General features: G+C 36.1%; 1 protein-coding gene across 5 annotated transcripts in view; it reads right to left on the bottom strand.

Annotated features, from left to right (window-relative positions):
* Positions 1-16,808, bottom strand: part of BckdhB (Branched chain keto acid dehydrogenase E1 subunit beta) — a 38,922-nt gene extending 22,114 nt beyond the window's left edge. For 2 of the 5 annotated variants that reach the window (XM_017076279.4, XM_036822357.3), the window contains exons 1-2: positions 16,499-16,808; positions 16,367-16,444 (exon numbers count right to left, since the gene is read on the bottom strand). In XM_017076279.4, coding sequence (XP_016931768.2) covers positions 16,367-16,444; positions 16,499-16,722 — 302 coding nt within the window. In that variant the 5' untranslated portion in view covers positions 16,723-16,808. Of the gene's footprint in view, positions 1-4,349; positions 4,402-16,366; positions 16,445-16,498 lie in introns of those variants that run through there. The other 3 variants (XM_036822359.3, XM_065868583.2, XM_017076274.4) reach the window with 3 other exon arrangements.
* Between the last annotated feature and the right edge of the window lie 4,985 nt (positions 16,809-21,793).

Raw genomic sequence — 21,793 nt, 5'->3', positions numbered from 1 at the left:
GTAATACTACTAAATATTAGTTTAGGAGTGATTATGGCTTAAAAAAATTATGTTTATGAAGTTTCAACGTATTGTTTCTATTATTTTTTCCAGGGTAAAAACTCAAAATTAATTCTTTAAGTCCACACGTGAATTATAAAAATCTTTTTGTTCCTCATAATAAAACAAATTTAAGTATATGTAAAAAAAAAAATATATGAGATACATCTACTTTGTTTTTTATGAAATAAAAAAAAATACGAAAGTAAGTAAGCCGTTTCTATTATTTTTTCCACCAGTGTTCATTACATAAATGCTTATGTATGCAAAATCTCTTCTCTTTTTCACAGTTACAAATAATTTGTAGAACACCTACCCTTCAGTTCAAAAAAAAAGTTTCACTTGTGAATCACTTTATGAATACCGCGGCACATGTCCCCTTGCACGAGTGAAGAACAAGACACGAGTCAAGAACATAGACAATTGTATGGGATGTCCGCTTTTTCACAAGTGAAAATTCAAATGAAAGTTTTTCGTGGTCCCTCGGGATTACACTTGTTCCTTATACTCATTTGTCATATGGACTGTCACCTGTCGGTGACACGTCCCACGTGAAATCATTTGTGAAATTCATTTCCAATAAGCTTTCATTTATGAAATCACTAGCAAGTGACACGTCCAAAGTGAAATCAATTGTGAAATTTTAAATATTTTTAATGAGTTTTCACTTAAAAAAATATAGAATTTAAAATAAATACATTTTTATTTACTTTTAAATTTATTTTAATTAAATTGAGTTATTTAGGTTTTCTGTTATAGGACAATTATTGTTAGTAGGCCAGTTATATGTTACGTTAATTTGCTTTTTACATTGGTCATCACCTTCCTTAAACATTTGTCCGGGTCCTCCGAATCCTTGGCCAACACTCCAGAAAAAATGTATGGGCATATGTTTAAAAAATGCGTTTTCAAAGCAAAAATATCTGACTATATCATTTTTACTTCTTGAGTAAAAAAAACAAAACGATTTTTTTTAATTGTTTATATGAAAATGTTTTAAATGTTTAAATCAATTTTAACGGACTAAATTTTATTATAAACAATACTAGTTGTCTTTTTTATATACAATATTGCTCCTACAATATTAGGGCGTTCACATGTCGCTCCTCCACGAAAGTTTTTCCGCCGAAATGTTAGTCGCTAGCCGAACATAACGGAGAGACGCAAAATAAATAACGGACCGGCACAAATTTGTCTCTGAGAGCGCAGAGTGCAGGCAGATTATAAGACAAAGAAAGATATGGAACCTCCGAATATCTGTCTCTCTTTGTTGCACGACCGTTTTCGTAGGCAGTCTTCAACGCTGCGCTGACTTCTCTGCTGACGTCAACAACGGCACAGCGTTTTAGGTACACAAAAAAAAGACAAGGAAGAACCCGTTACTCAGCTAAAAGGACCAAAGGTAGATGGAGATATGCAAGCAGCAGAGCGAGATTGTAATGCATCACCTACCCGCTATCACAATATATAGTTATGTGGGCGGCAGACAGATTTAAGCGTTATGGGCGTTAGAGTGGGCGAGAGACTAATACATTACAGTTAAATTTTTTTTCTAGCATGAAAATTGTGGCCGCCTTATATTCGGCCGGTTTGTGGGTGTTAGAGTGCGCGTGGCACATTCGCGTAACAAACTTGCGCTGCGGACAAGGCTACGAAATCTAAATCCGAAATCCCAAATCTCTATCTTTGATAGATTCCGAGATATCCACGTTCATATTTAGGATTTTTTGAAGTTTGTTGACGGTTGTGGGCGTGGCAAACTTTTGAGTCAATCGATAGGTATTGATGAGAAAAATTCATTTCAGTTACAATTTTTATTCTAGCATAAAAACTGTAGGAGCCACAGTTTTGGGCGGTTTGTGGGCGTAAGAGTGGAATCAGGAATCTGCATGCCAGGTCCCAGTAGCCTAGCTCTTATAGTTCATACGGACAGACGGACATGGCTAGATCGACTCGGCTAGTGATCCTGATCAAAAATATAAATACTTTATGGGGTCGGAAACGCTTCCTTCTGCCTGTTACATAGTTTCCGACTAATCTAGTGTACCCTTTTACTCTACGACATGTCACCGCGTCCCTACTACAGAACTGAAGGGGAATTATAATGATTTTTGGTTTAGCTTCACATTTCAACCGAGAATTGCATCCACTGACTCTTTAAAATACACAGGGTTTCACAGCAGTCGCGCAGCGCTGAAGTGGCCTGAAGTGTATATCAAAGCTTAAGAGAAGCCTTTTATATGACGCTACGCTCTCCCGTCCCACGTGCCGAAAATAGTCCCCACGTAACATTGAAACAAAAATCAACCGTAGGTCCAAAATATAAACAGTTAAGAACGCTACAGTCGACGGCCTCGACTATTAGATACTACACAGATAGTAACTCAGCTAAAGGGAGTGCGAGGGAAATAAAAATATGAATGCAGCAAATCTGTTATTTCCGAGATGTCATAACTTAATTTGTATTGATAATCAGATCAAAATCACATTTACACTTTTACAAAATTTAAAAACTGTGCGGTACAACGGTAGACGGACGGACAAAAACAATTTTACTTCGAATTTTACATCTGGAATCACGTAAAGTTAATGGACAACAATAAAACTCATGAACTTTTTGAATTGTCAACCTTCTTAATGTTTTTATAGTTCGAAAACAGCTTTTTATATTACATATGGCGTATGCAATAACCATTCACAAAAGCCAAAGGCTAACAGTCACATCCTGTTTTGTTAATATCGCTGATAGTATATTCGAAAATGAAACCTATGTATCCCGTATTAATGCCTTTTATGGCCGACATATCCTTAACCATAATCCATGCCATGTAGATTCTTGGGCTTCCTGCGCAGCGCAAGTTTGTTTCAGCAGGGTGCCACGCCCACTCTAACGCCCACAATTTAAAAGAAAGGTTGGTATTATTATAAATTCCTATATACATGCCAAAAATGATTGAAATCGGAACTTTCATTAAAAAGTTATAACCAAATAATATTTAATATTTTGCAATCGAGGTTGCATACCGCATGCAGCAAAAAAACGGTTTTCACTAATGCGCCACCAAGCCGCTAGGTGCGATGTAGGCTAGTTGGCGCTGTAGGCCAAGTGGCGCTATAGAAGGTGTGAAAAAAGCAGAGCGTCTTTTAGCATATCTCAATCCCCCTCGCAATCTCTTAAGCTGGGTAACGGGTATCTAATAGCCGAGGCCATCGGCTATAGCGTATTCTCTTGCTTTCTATTTAATTATGCGATTTTCATTACCATTATAATATCTAATGGAAAGTAGTCATTACCATTATACTTTATAATTGTAATGAGATATTATTCTAGTAGCATTAGTTTTGCCAAAAGTAATGCATTTTTTTTTAACTCGAAAGTAATGAATTGTTATTCCATTGGCATTATTTGTTTTTCAAAATGTAATGCAATGCAATACCATTATCATTATATTTTTGAAAAGTATTGCAATGATAGTCCATTAGCATTACATTTTTCAAAGTAATGAATCGATTTTTTATTGGCATTACATTTTCAAAAGGAAACCAATTTCTTTTTCATTAGCATTACTTTGTCAAAATTACTTAATTATTTAGCATTACATTTTCAAAATTATTTAAAAAGTAATGATAATGCTTAAAGACACAAAACTGCTGAATAGTGACATCTTTTCAGAAAATAACCTTCTTGAGAATATGTCATCCTTAGGGATGCATATTGTACATATAACATTCCCCATACACTTTTCAACAACGTGCCATTTCGCGCTGGACGTTTTTTTTGTAAGTGACAACCCAAAATGTTTTCTATACTTACTGAAAATGATCAAGACGCTCAGCAGATTACTTATAGGCACTACAAGATTATTTGCTGCGAAGATATGGTAAATGAAACTACATCTTTTGATTGGTCTTTACTATATGACTCGACAACAGCAGACACTCAGCTTAGGGCATTAAATGGCTGTTTATCCACCCTTTTTGAAAATCATGTTAAAAAATTCAACACATATTAAAAGACTTATTAATCAAAGAGATGCTGCTTAAAGCTGGTGGAAAAGATACACAACAAGCGATCATCAAGGTACCTATAAAGAGTTAAGTCGTAAGGTTACTAATCACTATAATGACACCTTTTCAAGTGCAATATCGACTGGACAAACTTGGAAGGAACTTAGAAAGTTGTGTATTCTTAACAACAAATAAATCAATTAAATTACGAATTTTTAGTAGTTCCACATTCAATCTGTACCTAACTACTGAACTGAATTGTGATAATAGATTTAGCTTTGTATGTGTCAGTAGACGTGAAGTCCTTGATAGCATTTTTAATGGCCTAGATTCGAATGCTTTTGAGTGCCATCCCTGAAAGAAGTCATTACATCAAAAATAAATTCTTTAATTAATTTACTAAAATCGCTCATCGCCGACTCGATGCGGTTTTGCCTTAGTTTTTAATTAATTTAGTTTTAATTGATGACTTAATTTGAAGTCGAACCATTTTGATGAGCTTTACTAAGAATGCCTAAAAGTATGCCGTATTTTTTGTCGTCAGGTTTTAATGTACGTTTTGCGCGCCAAAATTTGATTTTAGTCTGCCTAACATCTAAAATATACTCTTTTCATTCATTCCCGATTCTTTTATTTCTGAAACCCAACAATCGAATGATATATCGATATATCGAAAGGAGAAATATCAACTTTGTTGGATCTTCTCTAAAAAATGTTCACAATTTCAGTCATTCGGTGCTCGAAACTCGAAGCGAACACACCATGGCTAACTTTAAAAAAGCGGAAATTGTGGACTTACTTTCTGAATACAACAATGATATATCTTTAGTAGCTGGTTTTATTGCATCTAAAGCTGGAATTTCTGCTGACAATTGCATTAAAGCTATAAAACTTAAAGTATGCAAACTGAGATCCGAATACCATGTTAAAAGGAGTTATTTGAAAAAATCAAGTCTCAATTTTAACGAACGTCATTCGACTTGGTTAAATTCATTATTCTTATTTCCAATGCCCTTAAATTGTGGTCCATCCGAGAGGGGTCGTCCGAAATTAAAATTTTCGGAAATGTCTAACAGGTCGCAGCGTCGAGAAATTTCAAATATATGTGTCAAGCATAATAATGATTCACAGAAGCTTCTCGAAGCTGGGACATATGCTGCAAAGAGGTCTGGGGATAAGAATCTAAGTTCAGCATTGAACAATATTTCTAATAGACCGGAATTAAAAAGGGAACTTTTAAAAAAAAGTGCCCATGAAGCCTTGGCTTTTTTTTTTAAATAATTCGTTTTCCAAAGCGCAATGTACTGCCATTCGAATATCGTCGAAGGAATCTGGTGCGGACTTCTGGCCTTCTTATAATACTTTAAGAGAGGCTAAACATAAATGCCGTCCGTCCGCAGAGACTGTGAATATTTCCGAAGACAGAGCTGAAGTTAAGCTACAAGCTTTAGTGAATCACACGACCCAACGGCTTTTAACTTTATGTTCAGACTTAATAATAAGTTTAGGCAGCAATTCACTTGACTTGCAAGCTATATTTTCCTATGGGTTTGACGGTAGCAGCGGACATTGTGCCTATAACCAAAAATTTTTGAATGGGCCTGGAAAGGATGAAAATTTGTTCGCAACAACTCTAATTCCTCTTAGAATTATTGTAAGACCATCTGGCGAAATAATTTGGAACAACAAATCGGCTCAGTCCGACAAATTTTGTAAGCCGATAAAGTTACAATTCGTGAATGAAAGTAAAGAATTGATTTTATCACAGTACAATAATTTGGAAAAGGAGATTTCTAGTCTACAAGTGTTCCAAATGATTACTGAAAATACCAATATTTCAGTAGATTTCGTGCTACCTCTTACATTAATAGACGGAAAAGTTCTAAACCTTTTGACAGGCACAAAATCGGTGCAAACATGCCCCATTTGTCATCGAAATCCCAAGGATTTTAATGTAAATGCCAATATTGAGGGTCGTCTTTTTGTGTCAATAAAATCTGCACTTACCTTCGGCATAAGCCCATTGCATGCCTATATTCGGATTTTTGAAATGTGCCTACAAATATCGTACATGCTGAATATAAAAAGACATCACGTTCGGTCCGAGGAAGACAAACTGGAATTTAATTCCAGAAAGGCTTATATTCAAAATCAGTTTTGGGAAAAGCTGAGCCTAAGGGTAAGCCAGTCAAAGCCCGGCGGGTACGGCAACACCAACACAGGAAATACTGCCAGAAGAGCCTTCAAGGATGTCGACGTTCTTTCAAAAATAACGGGCTTAAAATCCGAGCTCCTTTATAAGTTAAAAATTATTTTAATAGTTATTAACTCAAAACATGACATAAATGATCAAAAATTTGAAAAATATGCTTTACAAACAGCTCTTCTTTATATAGATGCATATCCGTGGTACCCAATGACCGCTACTTTACATAAAATATTGGTTCATGGAGCAGATATAATTCGAACCAGTAATTTACCGGTAGGTATGTTGGGCGAAGAAGCCTCTGAGGCTAAAAATAAATTTTACAAAAATGATCGGACAAACCATACCAGAAAGTGTGATCGCATATCAACGATGTCAGACCTTTTTTATAGATCAATGGACGGTTCCGACCATGTTATTTCTTCATTACGTTTAAAAAATTGCAAGGAACGAGAACAGCACTTTCCAAAAGAAGCATTATGTATGTTAAATAGAGGTGTCAAACATATTTATAATTTAGAATCAACAAAGGAAAACTGTGACGCTCCGTCTCCGAAGAGGAGAAGAGAAACATCTAGTGTTTGGCAGCACTTTAAAAAGACAGCGGACAAGGCAAAGGCAATTTGTAACCACTGCGGAAAAACTTTGAAAACAGCAGGCAATACCACTAACTTGATGGATCACCTCAAGCACATCCATCCAAGTTATAAAGAGGAGGAGAATACCCTAGATTCACCAAAGTTGGATGTGTTCCTGCACCGTAGTGTGGAGTATGTGCCAGATTCGCAACACAAGAAAATGCTGGATAAATACGTCATGCTTATGATAGCCAAAGACGTACAACCTTTTAGCATGGTTGCTGACGAAGGCTTTCTGGACCTTATGAAAAAGATGGACCCGAAATACAAACTGCCGAGCCGCAATTACTTCCGCGACGTAATGCTCCCCAAGTTGTACGACGAAATAAATTAACATCTTAAATTAAATTAAATTAAATTGAGTCCTTTCGACAAAGCGACAAAAAAGATTTCGGGTGGAAAGTACCCCACGATATCTTTGATTATTCCTATTATTTGCGAAATGCAAATTCAAATAACTAGCTTAAAGGACAGTTTTAAAAAACCAGAGGTCATACTTTGATGCTTTGATGCTATTGATGGACGCTTTGCGGAACGTTTCGCTCCTTACGAATCCCGAACAGTAACAAGGATTGCCACGATAATTGACCCCAAGTTTAAAAAACCTGGGTTTTTGCACCCGGAGCAATGCCGACCAGGCGTGCCATGGGTTGGAGGAGGAGCTCATCATTGCCATTAGAAAGTTGTCTGCGTCGGAAAAGCCTGCACCACCAAGCCAGACTAAACCATCGGACTATTTCACTTGCTTGCAAGCAAAATTGCAAGCGAAAAATAGCACGGCGCGCTCCGAAGCCATAGTTATGCTCAGGCAGCATATTGAAACTTTAAATGAGGCCGAAGTGTGCGAGCCGTTGCAATATTGGAAGGTAAGTTTCTAAATTTTTGTATGTCATTATTTTTATTAATTTATTATACTTTCAGGAATCGTTGAACAGTATGGCGCCCTTTAAAGAAGTGGTCAAAAAATTTATATGTATCCCTGCCACTTCCTGCGAGTCAGAAAGAGCCTTTAGCAAGGCGGGGCAAATTATTTCTGACCGCAGGACGCGCCTAAAGCCTGACGTCGTCGACAAACTTATGTTTATTAACAAAAATTACAGTTTTCTTAAAAATGTTTAATTTAATTTAATCTCCGAAATGATCTCTCTCTCAGTCTAAAACACCAAGTGAATAAATGTTTTGTTTTCTATTTTTAATACAACCACAAGTGTGAATTTTAATAATTTAAAAAATTTAGGTAATTCTTAAATAGTCGGGCCGGAACGACCCGACTAATTAACAAAAATCCGTATTTAGAGGGCGATGAATCAAGAATTTTGGTGTAAAAATTATTTTGGGGAATCGCTTAGTTTAGCCAGGAGAAATTTTTAAAGTTTGCCTCTTTACCAAATCGACCCTTTTCAGGGATACATAATATTCATTAATGAGTTGCAAATTTCAAATGATTTATATACTTGTCACATATAAGCATAAATGTATGTATATTTTGTGTATAAGTGAAGATACACTTACAGTTATTGGTGTTTATTTAAAACACACATGTTAAATGCAACTTAAATCATTGCAAATTACTAAAAACAAAACCAACAAAAACAAAAATTAAAAACAGTAAGAAAAAAGCAAAAACATGAACATTAACGTAAAATTATGTGTGTGGTGTGTCTGTGTGCGTGCCCGCTGTTGGTTGTCGGCGATCGCCAACGGTTTTTTAAGTGCAATTTGGTCAAACTTTAAAAATTTCTCCTCGCTAAACTAAGCGCGTCCCCAAAACAATTTTTACATCAAAATTCATGATTCATCGCCCTCTAAATATGGATTTTTGTTAATTAGTCGGGTCGTTCCGGCCCGACTATTTACGAATTACCAAAATTTAAGGGGGAAAATACAATTGAAAATTTATTTTGTCTTAATGTACTCTAAATATGTCTGGGAATAAGCCTTTAAAAGCATAAAGCCGTCCGGTACTTATTTTCAAAGTAATACGCAATTTAGTGAGTGCGTGTCAAATAGCTGAAATGCGCGTGAGGTAAACTTTAAACGCTTCTACTGAAAAGTCGTGTTTTCAAAGTCGCCGTGCAATGTACAGGTCAGAGATTTCATTTTAATCGAATGCGGTTTTTTGCTTTATGTTTGAAATGAAATTTTCCACAACATGAATAAAAGGATTTTTCATATTTGTTTGTTATAACATGTTTTTTTTACGAACAAAGTCGAAAAAAAAGTGTGTTTTTTGAACATTTTTTTTCCAACTTCACATTTTTTCATGGAAAAACCATTTTTTTACATATGAAATAATTCATGTTGTGCGCTGTACCTCTAAGATTAATGCCCAGTTGCTGTTTTTTGTTTTAGACGTGATCCTGGGCCTGGAGACTGCACGGCGCAAAGTTCATCCCTCAAAACACGACTCCACATTATTGATCATAAATGGGCTTAATTACAATATTTTTTAAAAAACTTGACTGATTTTCATTGCCCAATAATTTCCTAATAACATACAAAAAGAATCGCTAAGATTCATTTAATTCCCTACTTGCAATCCACTCCCAAAGATAGGCCTCATTTTAGGCCTTTTAATTGTATTTCCCCCCCTTAATTTTAATTTTTTATCATCGATGTTTCATCGATGTTTCATCGATGTTTTGGGTGAAAAACATCGAAAACATCGATGTCTCAATACATCGATGTTTTGACACCTCTAATGTTAAACCAAAATGAAGATTTATACATAAGCGACTCAGACTTTTCCGATTCAGACCCAGAGGACCAAAACTCCATAGAATTGTGATAAGAAGAATATTAAAGGCTTACAATCTCTAAAATCCATCTATTCGTCCGTTCAAACTCTCGGTTTCTTTACCAATCACTTGAAATCCCACATAAACGGTCAACGTGGCGCCCACAACATTTGACAGAAGGATCATGATCACTAAAATAGGCAGACTGTCAGTTTCTGTTTCAATACCGCTTGCGAGCTGAGCCTAAAGGCAAGCGAATCTAATCCGTTTCGTTTTTTTTGTTGACAAATGTTGTGAGCGTCACGTTGAACGTTTATGTGGAATTTCATGGGATTGGTACAGAAAGTTGCGCTAACCGTTCATGTCACTTTCGAAATCTGTATAGTTTCCATGCGGAAACTATTAAACAGGAAATTACAGCGCAGAGATGAAATGCCTGGCAGAGCGCTTAAGGGAGGACTTACAGCTGTGTTCATTGAAATGGCAGTGCATACGACCTGCACGTATAAAATCGAAAAACACTATTATAAACACATCATTGAAACAAAACTTAAATACAACAGTTTTAATTATTTATTTTTAAATAACTTAGCTGTTTTTTCCTGTTGGGTACTTCAATATTTCAGCAAATATGGATAATAACAAAAAAGAAAGACTGAATTATGGTGTAAGAACAATATGATAAAATTCAATATGGCTCATTAATAACTTAATCCTACTAAATATCGATTTGATTACGACCAAATATTTTGTTGTATGGCCTTTATTGGCTATTACAGGCTAACACCTACGTGGCATGGAGTCCACCAAGTCCTTGCAACGTTTGCGGGAACTCTGACCCCATCCCTCCTGCACAACTTGCCAAAGCTGCGGCTAAGAAGTCGGGAATTTCTTGACAACAAAACGCCTATTTCCCTCGATAAGTTTTCAGTCGGATTTAAATCCGGGGACTGTGCTGGACACGGCATTACGTCAATTTGTTTTTGGCTAAATGTTGGTGTGGCCAATTTGTTGGTGTGTTTAGGATCATTGTCCTGCTGAAATTTCCATATTAAGGACATTTCATCATCAGTATAACCCAGAATGACGTTTCTCAGTATATTTACGTAAACATGTTGGTCCATGATCTCATCGATCAAACGTATGGGGCCCACACCGCTATATGAGAAATTTGCCCATACCATGATTTTAAGGCCATCTGCTTAACGGTCTTGAGATTTTGTTTTGGGTGGTACCCGGTGTTTGGTGGTCGACGGACATACTATTTTGAACCTGTTCCACCAAAAAACACCAGCTAAGACTCATCTGTCCAAAGGATATATTTGAAAGTGGCTAGTTCAAGTGGCTTTTGGCAAACTTCAACTTGTCTTTGAGGTGTCTTTTACCAAGTAATGGCTCCTTTGGTGGACTTCTAGCATTCAAATTTTCATCGAACAGACTTCGGAGAACAGTGCCATCCCTGATTCCCAGGCTCACATCCGCTTCCTACAGGATGCAAAAGGATAAGTTATGCTGAAGCGCACTTTGCGGAAGTCCTCTATAATTGTGGTTTTCCGTATCGCATAACGTTTTTCGGGCTTCGGTTCATAGTTTATGGCATTGTAACTCATGTTGGCTGTACATTTTAAGGGACTTTGAATATATTGATACGTTTTGCCCTCCTTTCTAAGCTCAATCAATTTTTCCTTTCTCCCTTGAAGCAATGAGGTCCTCTACCAACTAAAGTTAATTTTATCTATAGTTATAGTGTATTATGGTTCAATTTATAATAATGGTCTTCATTAAAAACCTATTTTTACCAAATTACGAACACTTTCGGGACTTTTCCTGAAAGAAAATCAAAAACTGCTATTTTAGTGAACAGCCGAAATGTTGTGTCCGTGTGCAAAAATATGAAAGAAACCCAAAAACAGACCAAATCTAATGTGGTTTTTGCTTGTTTTGTATCTCTATGATCCATTCTACAAAAGAGATGTACTAGCGATTAACTAATGAAAAGGACTATGCTTATAAACCGTTATATAGTTTCGCTTCTGTCGCACTGCTATTTTAATGAACACAGCTGTATGTATGCCTAAAGGTATGCTGCATTTCTTGTACTTTCTTCGGAGAAGAACTAAAATATATTATAAAAATATAAATGTATCTTACATAAATACGTAGTCGAAGGCCTCGTAGCTAGCACTACCCCCTATGTTAGTATTAGTTTTTTAAACTTTACTATGATCTCAAATTAATAAATATATAAATAAATAGCATACTTTTGTGATGACTTCAGAAAATGTCAAATTAACATAAAACGAATTAAAAAACAATATTTTTCAAACAATTTTTTTTTTTTGATTATAAGAATCTAAACAGATAACAAGAAGAAAAAATTAGAACATTTTGTTAGGTCGATTATTAAATAAACGTTCAAGTGGGAGCCTCCGAAAGTAGCAATTTTTAACGGTTCATAAATCTCTAACGACATCATATTTTAAAGTGGTGTTCATTTTTTTTAAATTGTTTTCTCTCATACTTAATTGTGTATGAAAATGGGTTGAGTGCGTCTTCTAGTTATTTTTTTCAAAATAAAAAACCGAAAAGTATGTAAAATTTTCCGATTTTGGTTTGGATTATCTATACCATATAAAAATCCAATAAATTGTACTTTTGGTTCGTTGAAAAGTCCAATCTTTTAAGATATAAATGCAAAAAACTGCATCCTTCTAACTATCCCAGGAAAGAAATTACAGATTTTTGGCCAAAAAATTAACTTTCTGGCCCACAGTGCGACGTTAAAAACCAGGTTTCACACAACTGCCAAAACTGCTACACTACCTTTGATGCTGTTAACAACCATATTCTACGTACGAAACCCTGTAGTCGTTATAACTTTTCGCGAACAGCGAGGAAAATAGAGCTCTATTTGACAAACAGGTCTCAAGCTCTAGTATCTGGCTCAATAATTTTCGATTTCATAACTGTAACTAGTGGTGTTCCGCAAGGATCAGTCCTAGGACCTCTGTTTTTTTCAGTGTATTTAAATGACCTCCTAAATGTTTGGTCTTAATGTAATATTCATTCATGTACGCAGACGTCGTGCAAATCTATGTCTATCGTCTCCTGTTTAAAATTAATGAGAGTATTGTTGACTCTAATGAAGAACTAGATAATATAAAAAAACTGGGCAACGGAAAATCCTCTGTGTATAAACCCTTGCTTAGTAATACATACATATATAAAAAAACAATCGTAACCTGTTTCCTCAACCATTTCGAATTGCATGAAACCGAAATATAATACTGTTCCCAGGCAAATAATACGTAACAACACATTGTACTGGAGCAACCACATTACGATCTTGTGCGGCAGCTTTCTTTTTTACAACCATTTTTACCTGTGCATCCCATATGATAACAAAAACATACCTGATTCTATCCTTATTTAACTGTACATCTCCGGACATGTAAAACCTAAAAACTCCATTTAACAGATATGGGTTTAATCGCAGAAGATATACAGCTGTGTTCATTAAAATATCAGTGCGACAAATGCGAAACTATATAACGGTTTATTAGCATAGTCCTTTTCGTTATTTAATCGATAGTACATTTCTTTTGTAGAATGGATCATAGAGATACAAAACAAGCAAAAACCCCATTAGATTTGGTCTGTTTTTGGGTTTCTTTCATATTTTTCCACACGGACACAACATTTCGGCTGTTCACTAAAATAGCAGTTTTAGATTTTCCTCCAGGAAAAGTCCCGAAAATGTTTGTAACTTGGTAAAAATAGGTTTTTAATGAAGACCATTATTAAAAATTGAACCATAATACACTATACCTATAGAAAAAAATTAACTTTAGTGGGTAGAGGAGCTTATTGCTTCAAGGGAGAAAGGAAAAAGTGATTGAGCTTAGAAAAGGAGGGCAAAACGTATCAATATATTCAAATTCCCTTAAAATGTACAGCCAATATGAGTAACAATGCCATAAACTATGAACCGAAGCCCGAAAAACGTTATGCGATACAGAAAACCACAATTATAGAGGACGTTCGCAAAGTGCGCTTCAGCAAAACTTATCCTTGTGCATCCTGTAGGACTATGAAAGCGGATGTGAGCTTGGGAATCAGGGATGGCACTATTCTCCGAAGTCTGTTCGATGAAAATTTGAATGCTAGAAGTCCACCAAAGGAGCCATTACTTGGAAAAAGACACCCCAAAGACAAGTTGAAGTTTGCCAAAAGCCACTTGAACTAGCCACTTTCAAAAGGCGAAATATCCTTTGGACAGATGAGTCTTAGCTGATGTTTTTTGGTGGAACAGGTTCAAAATAGTATGTCCGTCGACCACCAAACACCGGGTACCACCCAAAACAAAATCTCAAGACCGTTAAGCAGATGGCCTTAAAATCATGGTATGGGCAAATTTCTCATATAGCGGTGTGGGCCCCATACGTTTGATCGATGAGATCATGGACCAACATGTTTACGTAAATATACTGAGAAACGTCATTCTGGGTTATACTGATGATGAAATGTCCTTAATATGGAAATTTCAGCAGGACAATGATCCTAAACACACCAACAAATTTGCCACACCAACATTTAGCCAAAAACAAATTGACGTAATGCCGAGTCCAGCACAGTCCCCGGATTTAAATCCGATTGAGAACTTATCGAGGGACTTAAGCGATTTGTTGTCAAGAAATCCCCGACTTCTTTGCCGCAGCTTTGGCAAGTTGTGCAGGAGGGATGGGGTCAGATTTCCCGCAAACGTTGCAAGGACTTGGGGGACTCCATGCCACGTAGGTGTTACCCTGTAATAGCCAATAAAGGCCCTACAACAAAATATTTGGTCGTAACCAAATCGATATTTAGTAGGATTAAGTTATTAATGAGCCATATTGAATTTTATCAAATTTTTCTTTTAAGACTGCTATTTCAATGAACACCATAGTTCAGTCTTTCTTTTTTGTTATTATCCGTATTTGCTAAAATATTGAAGTACCCAACAGGAAAAAACAGCTAAATTGCTTAAAAAAATAATTAAAACTGTTGTATTTAAGTTTTGTTTCAATGATGTGTTTATAATAGTGTTTTTCGGTTTTATACGTGCAGGTCGTATGCACTGCTATTTCAATGAACACAGCTGTATATGACCACATAGCAAGTTTAAAAACTCCATCTATGTATTATATTAGCAAATGATTGATTTATTATTTATTATTTATTTATTCATAAGGTCACAAAAACGAAAGATTCACACTGTATTTATTATATTTGCCACAAACTAATAACATAATCTATCCAATAATGACTGTCATTTTCAGAGCGAAATTTGTCTTATAACTGCAATACGATAATAGAATAATTGCCTCGCAATTTAAAAACTATACGAAACCCTGGTCATTTTCGCAATTTAATAAAAACTATTTAAACAACCAATAAACCATAACTTAATATTTATTGAAATAGCAAAATATGATAGAAAAATGTTATACTAAAACTAGAAAAAAATTACTTTATATAATAAAATTGTTTGAAATTTGTCGACCCATTTTGTAACTAGTGCATTTAAAATAAGTAATAACTTGTAGCACTGAGATAAAGCAAATACATTTTTAATCTAGAATCAGAGTTATGAGCATGGCACTGATCTTTCTAGCTTTTATAGCTTTAAAATATAATAGAGTGGGCGTGACAAAATTTTATTATGTCAATCGATAGGTAACGACGAGAGCAATAAATGCCAGCTAAAATATATATATTCTATCATTTAAAATTGGATGGAATAAATAGCGTGGGTAAAAATCGTTCCGATAAAAGCACATGTGTAAGGCGACAAACAGCGGCTACTATTGATACATCTGTAGAATTTAGTATAAAGCGTGCTAATTTATTTCGTTTTATTTTTTTAATCGTTGTTCGTTTTTTGCTAAACGCAATTTTTTTTCGTTTCAAAAACGACAATTTGTTTTCCTCGTTTTAAGAAATGGTTTTTAATCTGTAATCGGGTACTTTCATCAAAAGAAAACTACCACCATCCTAAGAGCAATTAAGGGCGTCCTTAATTTATGATTTACTTTTTTCCGACCCCACCTAATATTTTACACCAAAACATTTCCCTAAGGAAAAAACTTGTTTGTCAAATGTCGATAAAACAGCTGTTTAAGTATGAATAAACGGCGACAAAAGAAAACATTCCGATGACGAAACGATAACCAAATCTTGCGAAAACCGAACCACGCAAAAGAAAACAAGCTTTTCAGGTAAAGCAAGACTAAAGAGAAACTGAGAACACGCCTTTATGTGATTAGCAACCTATGTATGTATGTATGTGTTATATTCCGTTCCTCAGGACTGAAGTCGTCAAACCCCTGTAAATTTTATGCGGGTCTATTTAATAATTTTTTTCAGCGAAAGATGTCTTATTTATTGTTTTTTTGTTGTTAAGAATTAAAGCAAAAAAACTTGCATTGAACTGTGAATTATTCAAACTATCTAATAAAATAAAGTCTCACTTTAATATTAGCACAGGAGATAGAGAAAAACAGTCAAAAATACTTGCCGAGACAAAAATTAAGTTCATCGCTGTACATAATAACCAAAGACGTCATTACATAAGCAACGAATAATTTTTGTTACGGATCTTTTTGGGACAACTTAGTGTCCCAACATACAGACCACTCCGTTTTTGTAATCAAGGAAAAACAATCTGTTCCAAAAAATTAAAAATATTTATAGCATACCCTGCGATTCCCTGCTCACATAAAGGAGAATTGAAGACGCGATGACTTCCGTACTTATCTCGTAGATTAACCGAACACCTATTAGGAGCAAACATTAGGTACTAAATAGTCTTTTTGAGTCGTTTAACTAACCGAAAAACTCCACCAAATCCCACATCCTCTCCAAACAATAATGTTGATTTGTCATCGGAGAGCGCCAAATCCATAGCATTATTTATAGCGCTGAACATGTTCATTTTTTTACCAGATCCCAATGAAGAAGGATAGTAGGTAAAATGCGATCGCATCCATATGAGTCGCCTTTTATCAAACCGAACAGAAGTGATCAACCTTCCCGCTACTTGAGAAACTATCATCTTTATTATCAATATGTATATATTTGACAGATATTCCTGCACGATTGGTTACCAGCGTGACCGCACCACTACCGATACAAAATTCCATATCGGAAATTTAACAAACCATTAAATACTATTTCACTTTCAGAAAATACCATTTGAGTTAAATTCACCTAATTTAAAATATGTCCGTCAAATTAGCGTCGGTGACTTATACCCCGTTCCCATAGAGTCCATCCGTTCGAAACGGTTGGGATTTTTGACATATGTGAAACTCCGGTTCCCACAGGGCACATCTACCATCTACCATCCGACAACAGCTGTCAAATCAGCCGTGGCTAATAAAAACACAAGCAAAAATTGTGAAAGTGGATTTTGCCAGACCAAAATGAAATATTTACCAACTATTTTGGCTGTTGTACAACAGCAAAATCTTAAGTTGAATCAGCTTTTATTGGCAGCCAATTCAGAGGAGTGGAATGACGACGAATTGGATCTGTACGAAAGCATTTTTTCAGCAATAGGGCAAATGCCACGAAGTGTGTGGATGCTGGTACGTGCTCTTAAATTGTATTAAAAATACTATTAAAGAATGCGATTTATATTAAACAGATGCGATACGGGACATTTTGGGAAAAGGATATACCGGAAAACAACGACGAGTTCTTCAAAGAGAGCTTTCGTATGGAGAAGAGGACCTTTTCGTTTTTGGCGGACCGACTATGTATTTTGCGGAAGAACTGGCGAAATGCCATTCCTCTGGAAAAGCGGATCGCTATAGCCTTGGGATCATCAGCGGTTTGTTGGGAATGGTCCTGACAGCCACTACAAGAATAATAATGCAGTCATTTTAGGCTGTTGCATTTTGCACAACATTTTAAATGAGCACAACAGGGCTATAAATGAAACTTGGCAACAGGCTGATTTTAGCCATCCTGCTGAAAAAAGAAGGGCAGGAATTTCCCAATATTGTCTAAATGGTAACAAATAAAGTTCATTAATTCTAAATCTGTTTGTTTTTTATTAATTATTATTTTGGTCTATTTATTCTACATTTTTGGGACTTCGTTGTTTTTCTCAACAGCTCCAACAAATCCGATTGGAATTTAGCTTGGCTGTCTGCCATTCTCGACAATATTTCTGTCTGCGCTCGCTGCTCCTCCAGCCTTTCTCGAGCTATCTCCACAAGCTCAGACTTGTGGTCCACCTTTGAGCGCTTAGCAGTGCTGCCTGAGCGTTGAATGCCGCTGCAGATTGAAGCTTCCCTGTCATCTGGGTGTACATCCAAGAGCTCCGCAAAGTATTCCCTAGTATCTGCAATAAATACATTTTATTAGATAATTTTAAACCAAAGATATAAGTGTGGGGACATACTCTCGCCTTCTATTTTCAAAAGTTTCCCGTCATCATTGTTTACGTTTTCGTAATGAATGTTTCACTTTCCACTGTCAAGAAGAAGAGTTTAGGGTTTCCACCCAAAATTATCGCCTAAATATCGCATAAAATAGTCCGTCAAATTTGGATGGGGAACTGGGAAATTTTCGGAACAGCAAAACCTTATGGACCATCCGTTCAACGGATGGTAGATGGTGGATGGATCTCTGTGGGAAGACCCTATTAGCGGCGCTGGCGGAACGGTGGAATATGGAACATGGGGCCAATTTTTATTTTTTGTTTTTCTCGGCTTTTTGGTGCCGAATCGAAAAATATTAAATGTAAAGTTGTTTAGAATAAAAATATCTATCGATCTAGATAGTTTGCAAACATATCCGACTTCTAGAAATTTATTAAAAATCTATTTAAAAAATCGGGTCCCCACAATTTTGTTTATTGCTCCCCAATATGCACGGTAAACCTAGTTATTGGGCGTTAATTCAAGTTTCTTGTCAAAAAGTATCATAGAGCTAAAGCCGTCAGTTTTTGAGAAAATAGCTTAACAGTGAAGGCACCTCGGATTTTCCCCATACAAAAAAGGGGGGCAAATAGTAAATTGCACAGGGCTCCACTCTCAGACGTTGTACCAATATGCACGGTATATTGGCAGATTGGGGATCGCCTAAAGCAAGTTCAGTGCAAAAATCATAACGATAAAGCCGTGAGTTTTTGAGAAAATCGCTTTACAGTGGGGGAAGATAAATAATTAAAAGAAGTGGCGCCAGATTAAAATTTGAACCAGTAAGTTCCAAGACATGAACCACTATGTAAAAAATGTATTCAGGACACTAACCATATGGCAAAAAATTATGTTTCGACGCTATCTCTATTTGTAATAATTTTGACTTTCACAGACGTTGTACCAACATGCACGGTACCTCGTTGGAAAGGAAATTCATTTTACTAATTAACAAATGCGGTTCGGCGATCGAAAAGCCGTCAGTTTTTGAGAAAAAAGCATAGTGCGTTGTGGGCATCTCATTTGTAACAAAATTGTTCCACCCTGTTCTAAGCTCCTAAGACACTAACCATATGGGAAAAGAATAATGTTTCGACGCTATCTCTATTTTTAATTAACTTGACTTTCACAGACGTTGTACCAACATGCACGGTATTTCGTTGGAAAGGAAATTCATTTTACTAATTAACAAATGTGGTTCGGCGAACGAAAAGCCGTCAGGTTTTGAGAAAAAAGCATAATGCGTGGCTTGCATCTCATTTGTAACAAAATTGTTCCACCCTGTTCTAAGCTTCCAAGACACTAACCATATGGGAAAATAATAATGTTTCGACGCTATCTCTATTTTTAATTAATTTGACTTTCACAGACGTTGTACCAACATGGACGGTACCTCGTTGGAAAGGAAATTCATTTTACTAATTAACAAATGTGATTCGGCGAACGAAAAGCCGTCAGTTTTTAAGAAAAACGCATAGTGCGTTGTGGGCATCTCATTTGTACCAAAATTTTAGCTAGGAACACAATAACCTTATATCGATACCCTATATCGATACTTCGATAAAAACGAATGCACGAGGCCTGGAGAAGAAATAATTTATATATTTTACTGAAACTCTTAAAATGTGAATTTCTAATAAACTACGGACCCGATTTTAATAAATAATACATCAAATTGATCAGGTGAGCGAGTATAATCGAAGGCATGTCTTTATTTCGTTGAAAATATTATTAAACATAATTTCGTTTTTATGTATTATGGCGCCAAGATGTTGCCTGAGCGCAAGGGCAGCTCCTACAAATGCACGAGGGCTGGAGAAGAAATAATAAATATATTTTACTGAAACTCTTAAAATGTGAATTTCTAGTAAACTAGTAAACTACTATTTCAATAAATAATATATCAAATTGATCAGGCATGTCTTTAAATCGTTAAAAATATTCTTTAACACAAGTCCGTTTTTATCGGACTTTTTTTTTTATTTTATTAGTGTACTTTATAAAAAAAATAATTGTAATGAAAATCGGTGGGAAACAGCATTGTGTAAGGAACTCAGAATTTGTACAAAATACACGAACTTGTCATACCCTACAAAAAAAAATTTAAAAAACTCGATATTTTCCTTAATTTTAATAAACGCTGCTGAAACAAACTTGCGCTGCGTAAGAAGCTCAGGAATCTGCATGCCAAATCCCAATAGCCTAGCTCTTATAGTTTCCAAGATTTCAGCGTTCATCCGGACGGACATGGCTAGATCGACTTGGCTAGTGATCCTGATCAAGATTATATATACTTTATGGGGCCGAAAACGCTTCCTTCTGCCTGTTACATACTTTTCGACGAAACTAGTATACCCTTTTATTCTACGACTAACGGGTATAAAAATAAAAATTCGACGCATTTACTTTAGATGTTTTTATTTCTTCATATTTATTTATTTATTCAGAAATTTTTAGATCAGCCTTATCGACGGCCGCCTCCTGGCTAGCCGCCTCCAGGCTAGCCGCCTCCTGGCTAGCCGCCTCCAGGCTAGCCGCCTTCTGGATAGCCGCCTCCAGGCTAAGCGCCTCCTATAAAGCCGCCTCCTCGCTAGCCGCCTCCTCGCTAGCCGCCTCCTGATTTGCCGCCTCCTGATTTGCCGCCTTCGCAGTCTTGCGGCGCTTCTGGGGCCTTTTGGCCTTTGGTTGTTTGCGTTTGGTGGGGGGGAGCCCCCCCCTCGCCATTATCTCCAACGATGAACTTGTCTACGTTCTGTAAATGGGAAGAAGAAATTATTAACAGTTCGTTTAAATTAATACATATAAATTACTTACGCACTTCACCAGCAGCACCCTCGACATTTTCTTGGGAAATAAAAGTTCCCGCGAAATGGGAGTGATGCCACACTTTCAGCTTGCCTTTATCGAAGTATCGATATAGGGTATCAATATAAGGTTCATGTGTTCTTAGTTACAATTTTGGAACAAATGAGATGCCCACAACGCACTATGCGTTTTTCTTAAAAACTGACGGCTTTTCGTTCGTCGAATCACATTTTTTAATTAGTAAAATGAATTTCCTTTCCAACGAGGTACCGTCCATGTTGGTACAACGTCTGTGAAAGTCAAATTAATTACAAATAGAGATAGCGTCGAAACATAATTTTTTGCCATATGGTTAGTGTCCTGAATACATTTTTTACATAGTGGTTCATGTCTTGGAACTTACTGGTTCAAATTTTAATCTGGCGCCACTTCTTTTAATTATTTATCTTCCCCCACTGTAAAGCGATTTTCTCAAAAACTGACGGCTTTATCGTTATGATTTTTGCACTGAACTTGCTTTAGGCGATCCCCAATCTGCCAATATACCGTGAATGTTGGTACAACGTCTGAGAGTGGAGCCCTGTGCAATTAACTATTTGCCCCCCTTTTTTGTATGGGGAAAATCCGAGGTGCCTTCACTGTTAAGCTATTTTCTCAAAAACTGACGGCTTTAGCTGAATGATACTTTTTGACAAGAAACTTGAATTAACGCCCAATAACTAGGTTTACCGTGCATATTGGTACAACCTCTGTGAGGGGAGCAATAAACGAAATTGTGGGACCCGATTTTTTAAATAGATTTTTAATAAATTTCTAGAAGTCGGATATGTTTGCAAACTATCTAGATCGATAGATATTTTTATTCTTAACAATTTTGCATTTAATATTTTT

The sequence above is a fragment of the Drosophila suzukii genome, unplaced genomic scaffold (assembly GCF_043229965.1).
Source record: "Drosophila suzukii unplaced genomic scaffold, CBGP_Dsuzu_IsoJpt1.0 scf_4, whole genome shotgun sequence".
Lineage (NCBI taxonomy): Eukaryota > Metazoa > Arthropoda > Insecta > Diptera > Drosophilidae > Drosophila > Drosophila suzukii.
The sequence above is the reverse complement of the archived record's forward strand: the minus strand, read 5'-3'. Positions and strand labels throughout refer to the sequence as shown.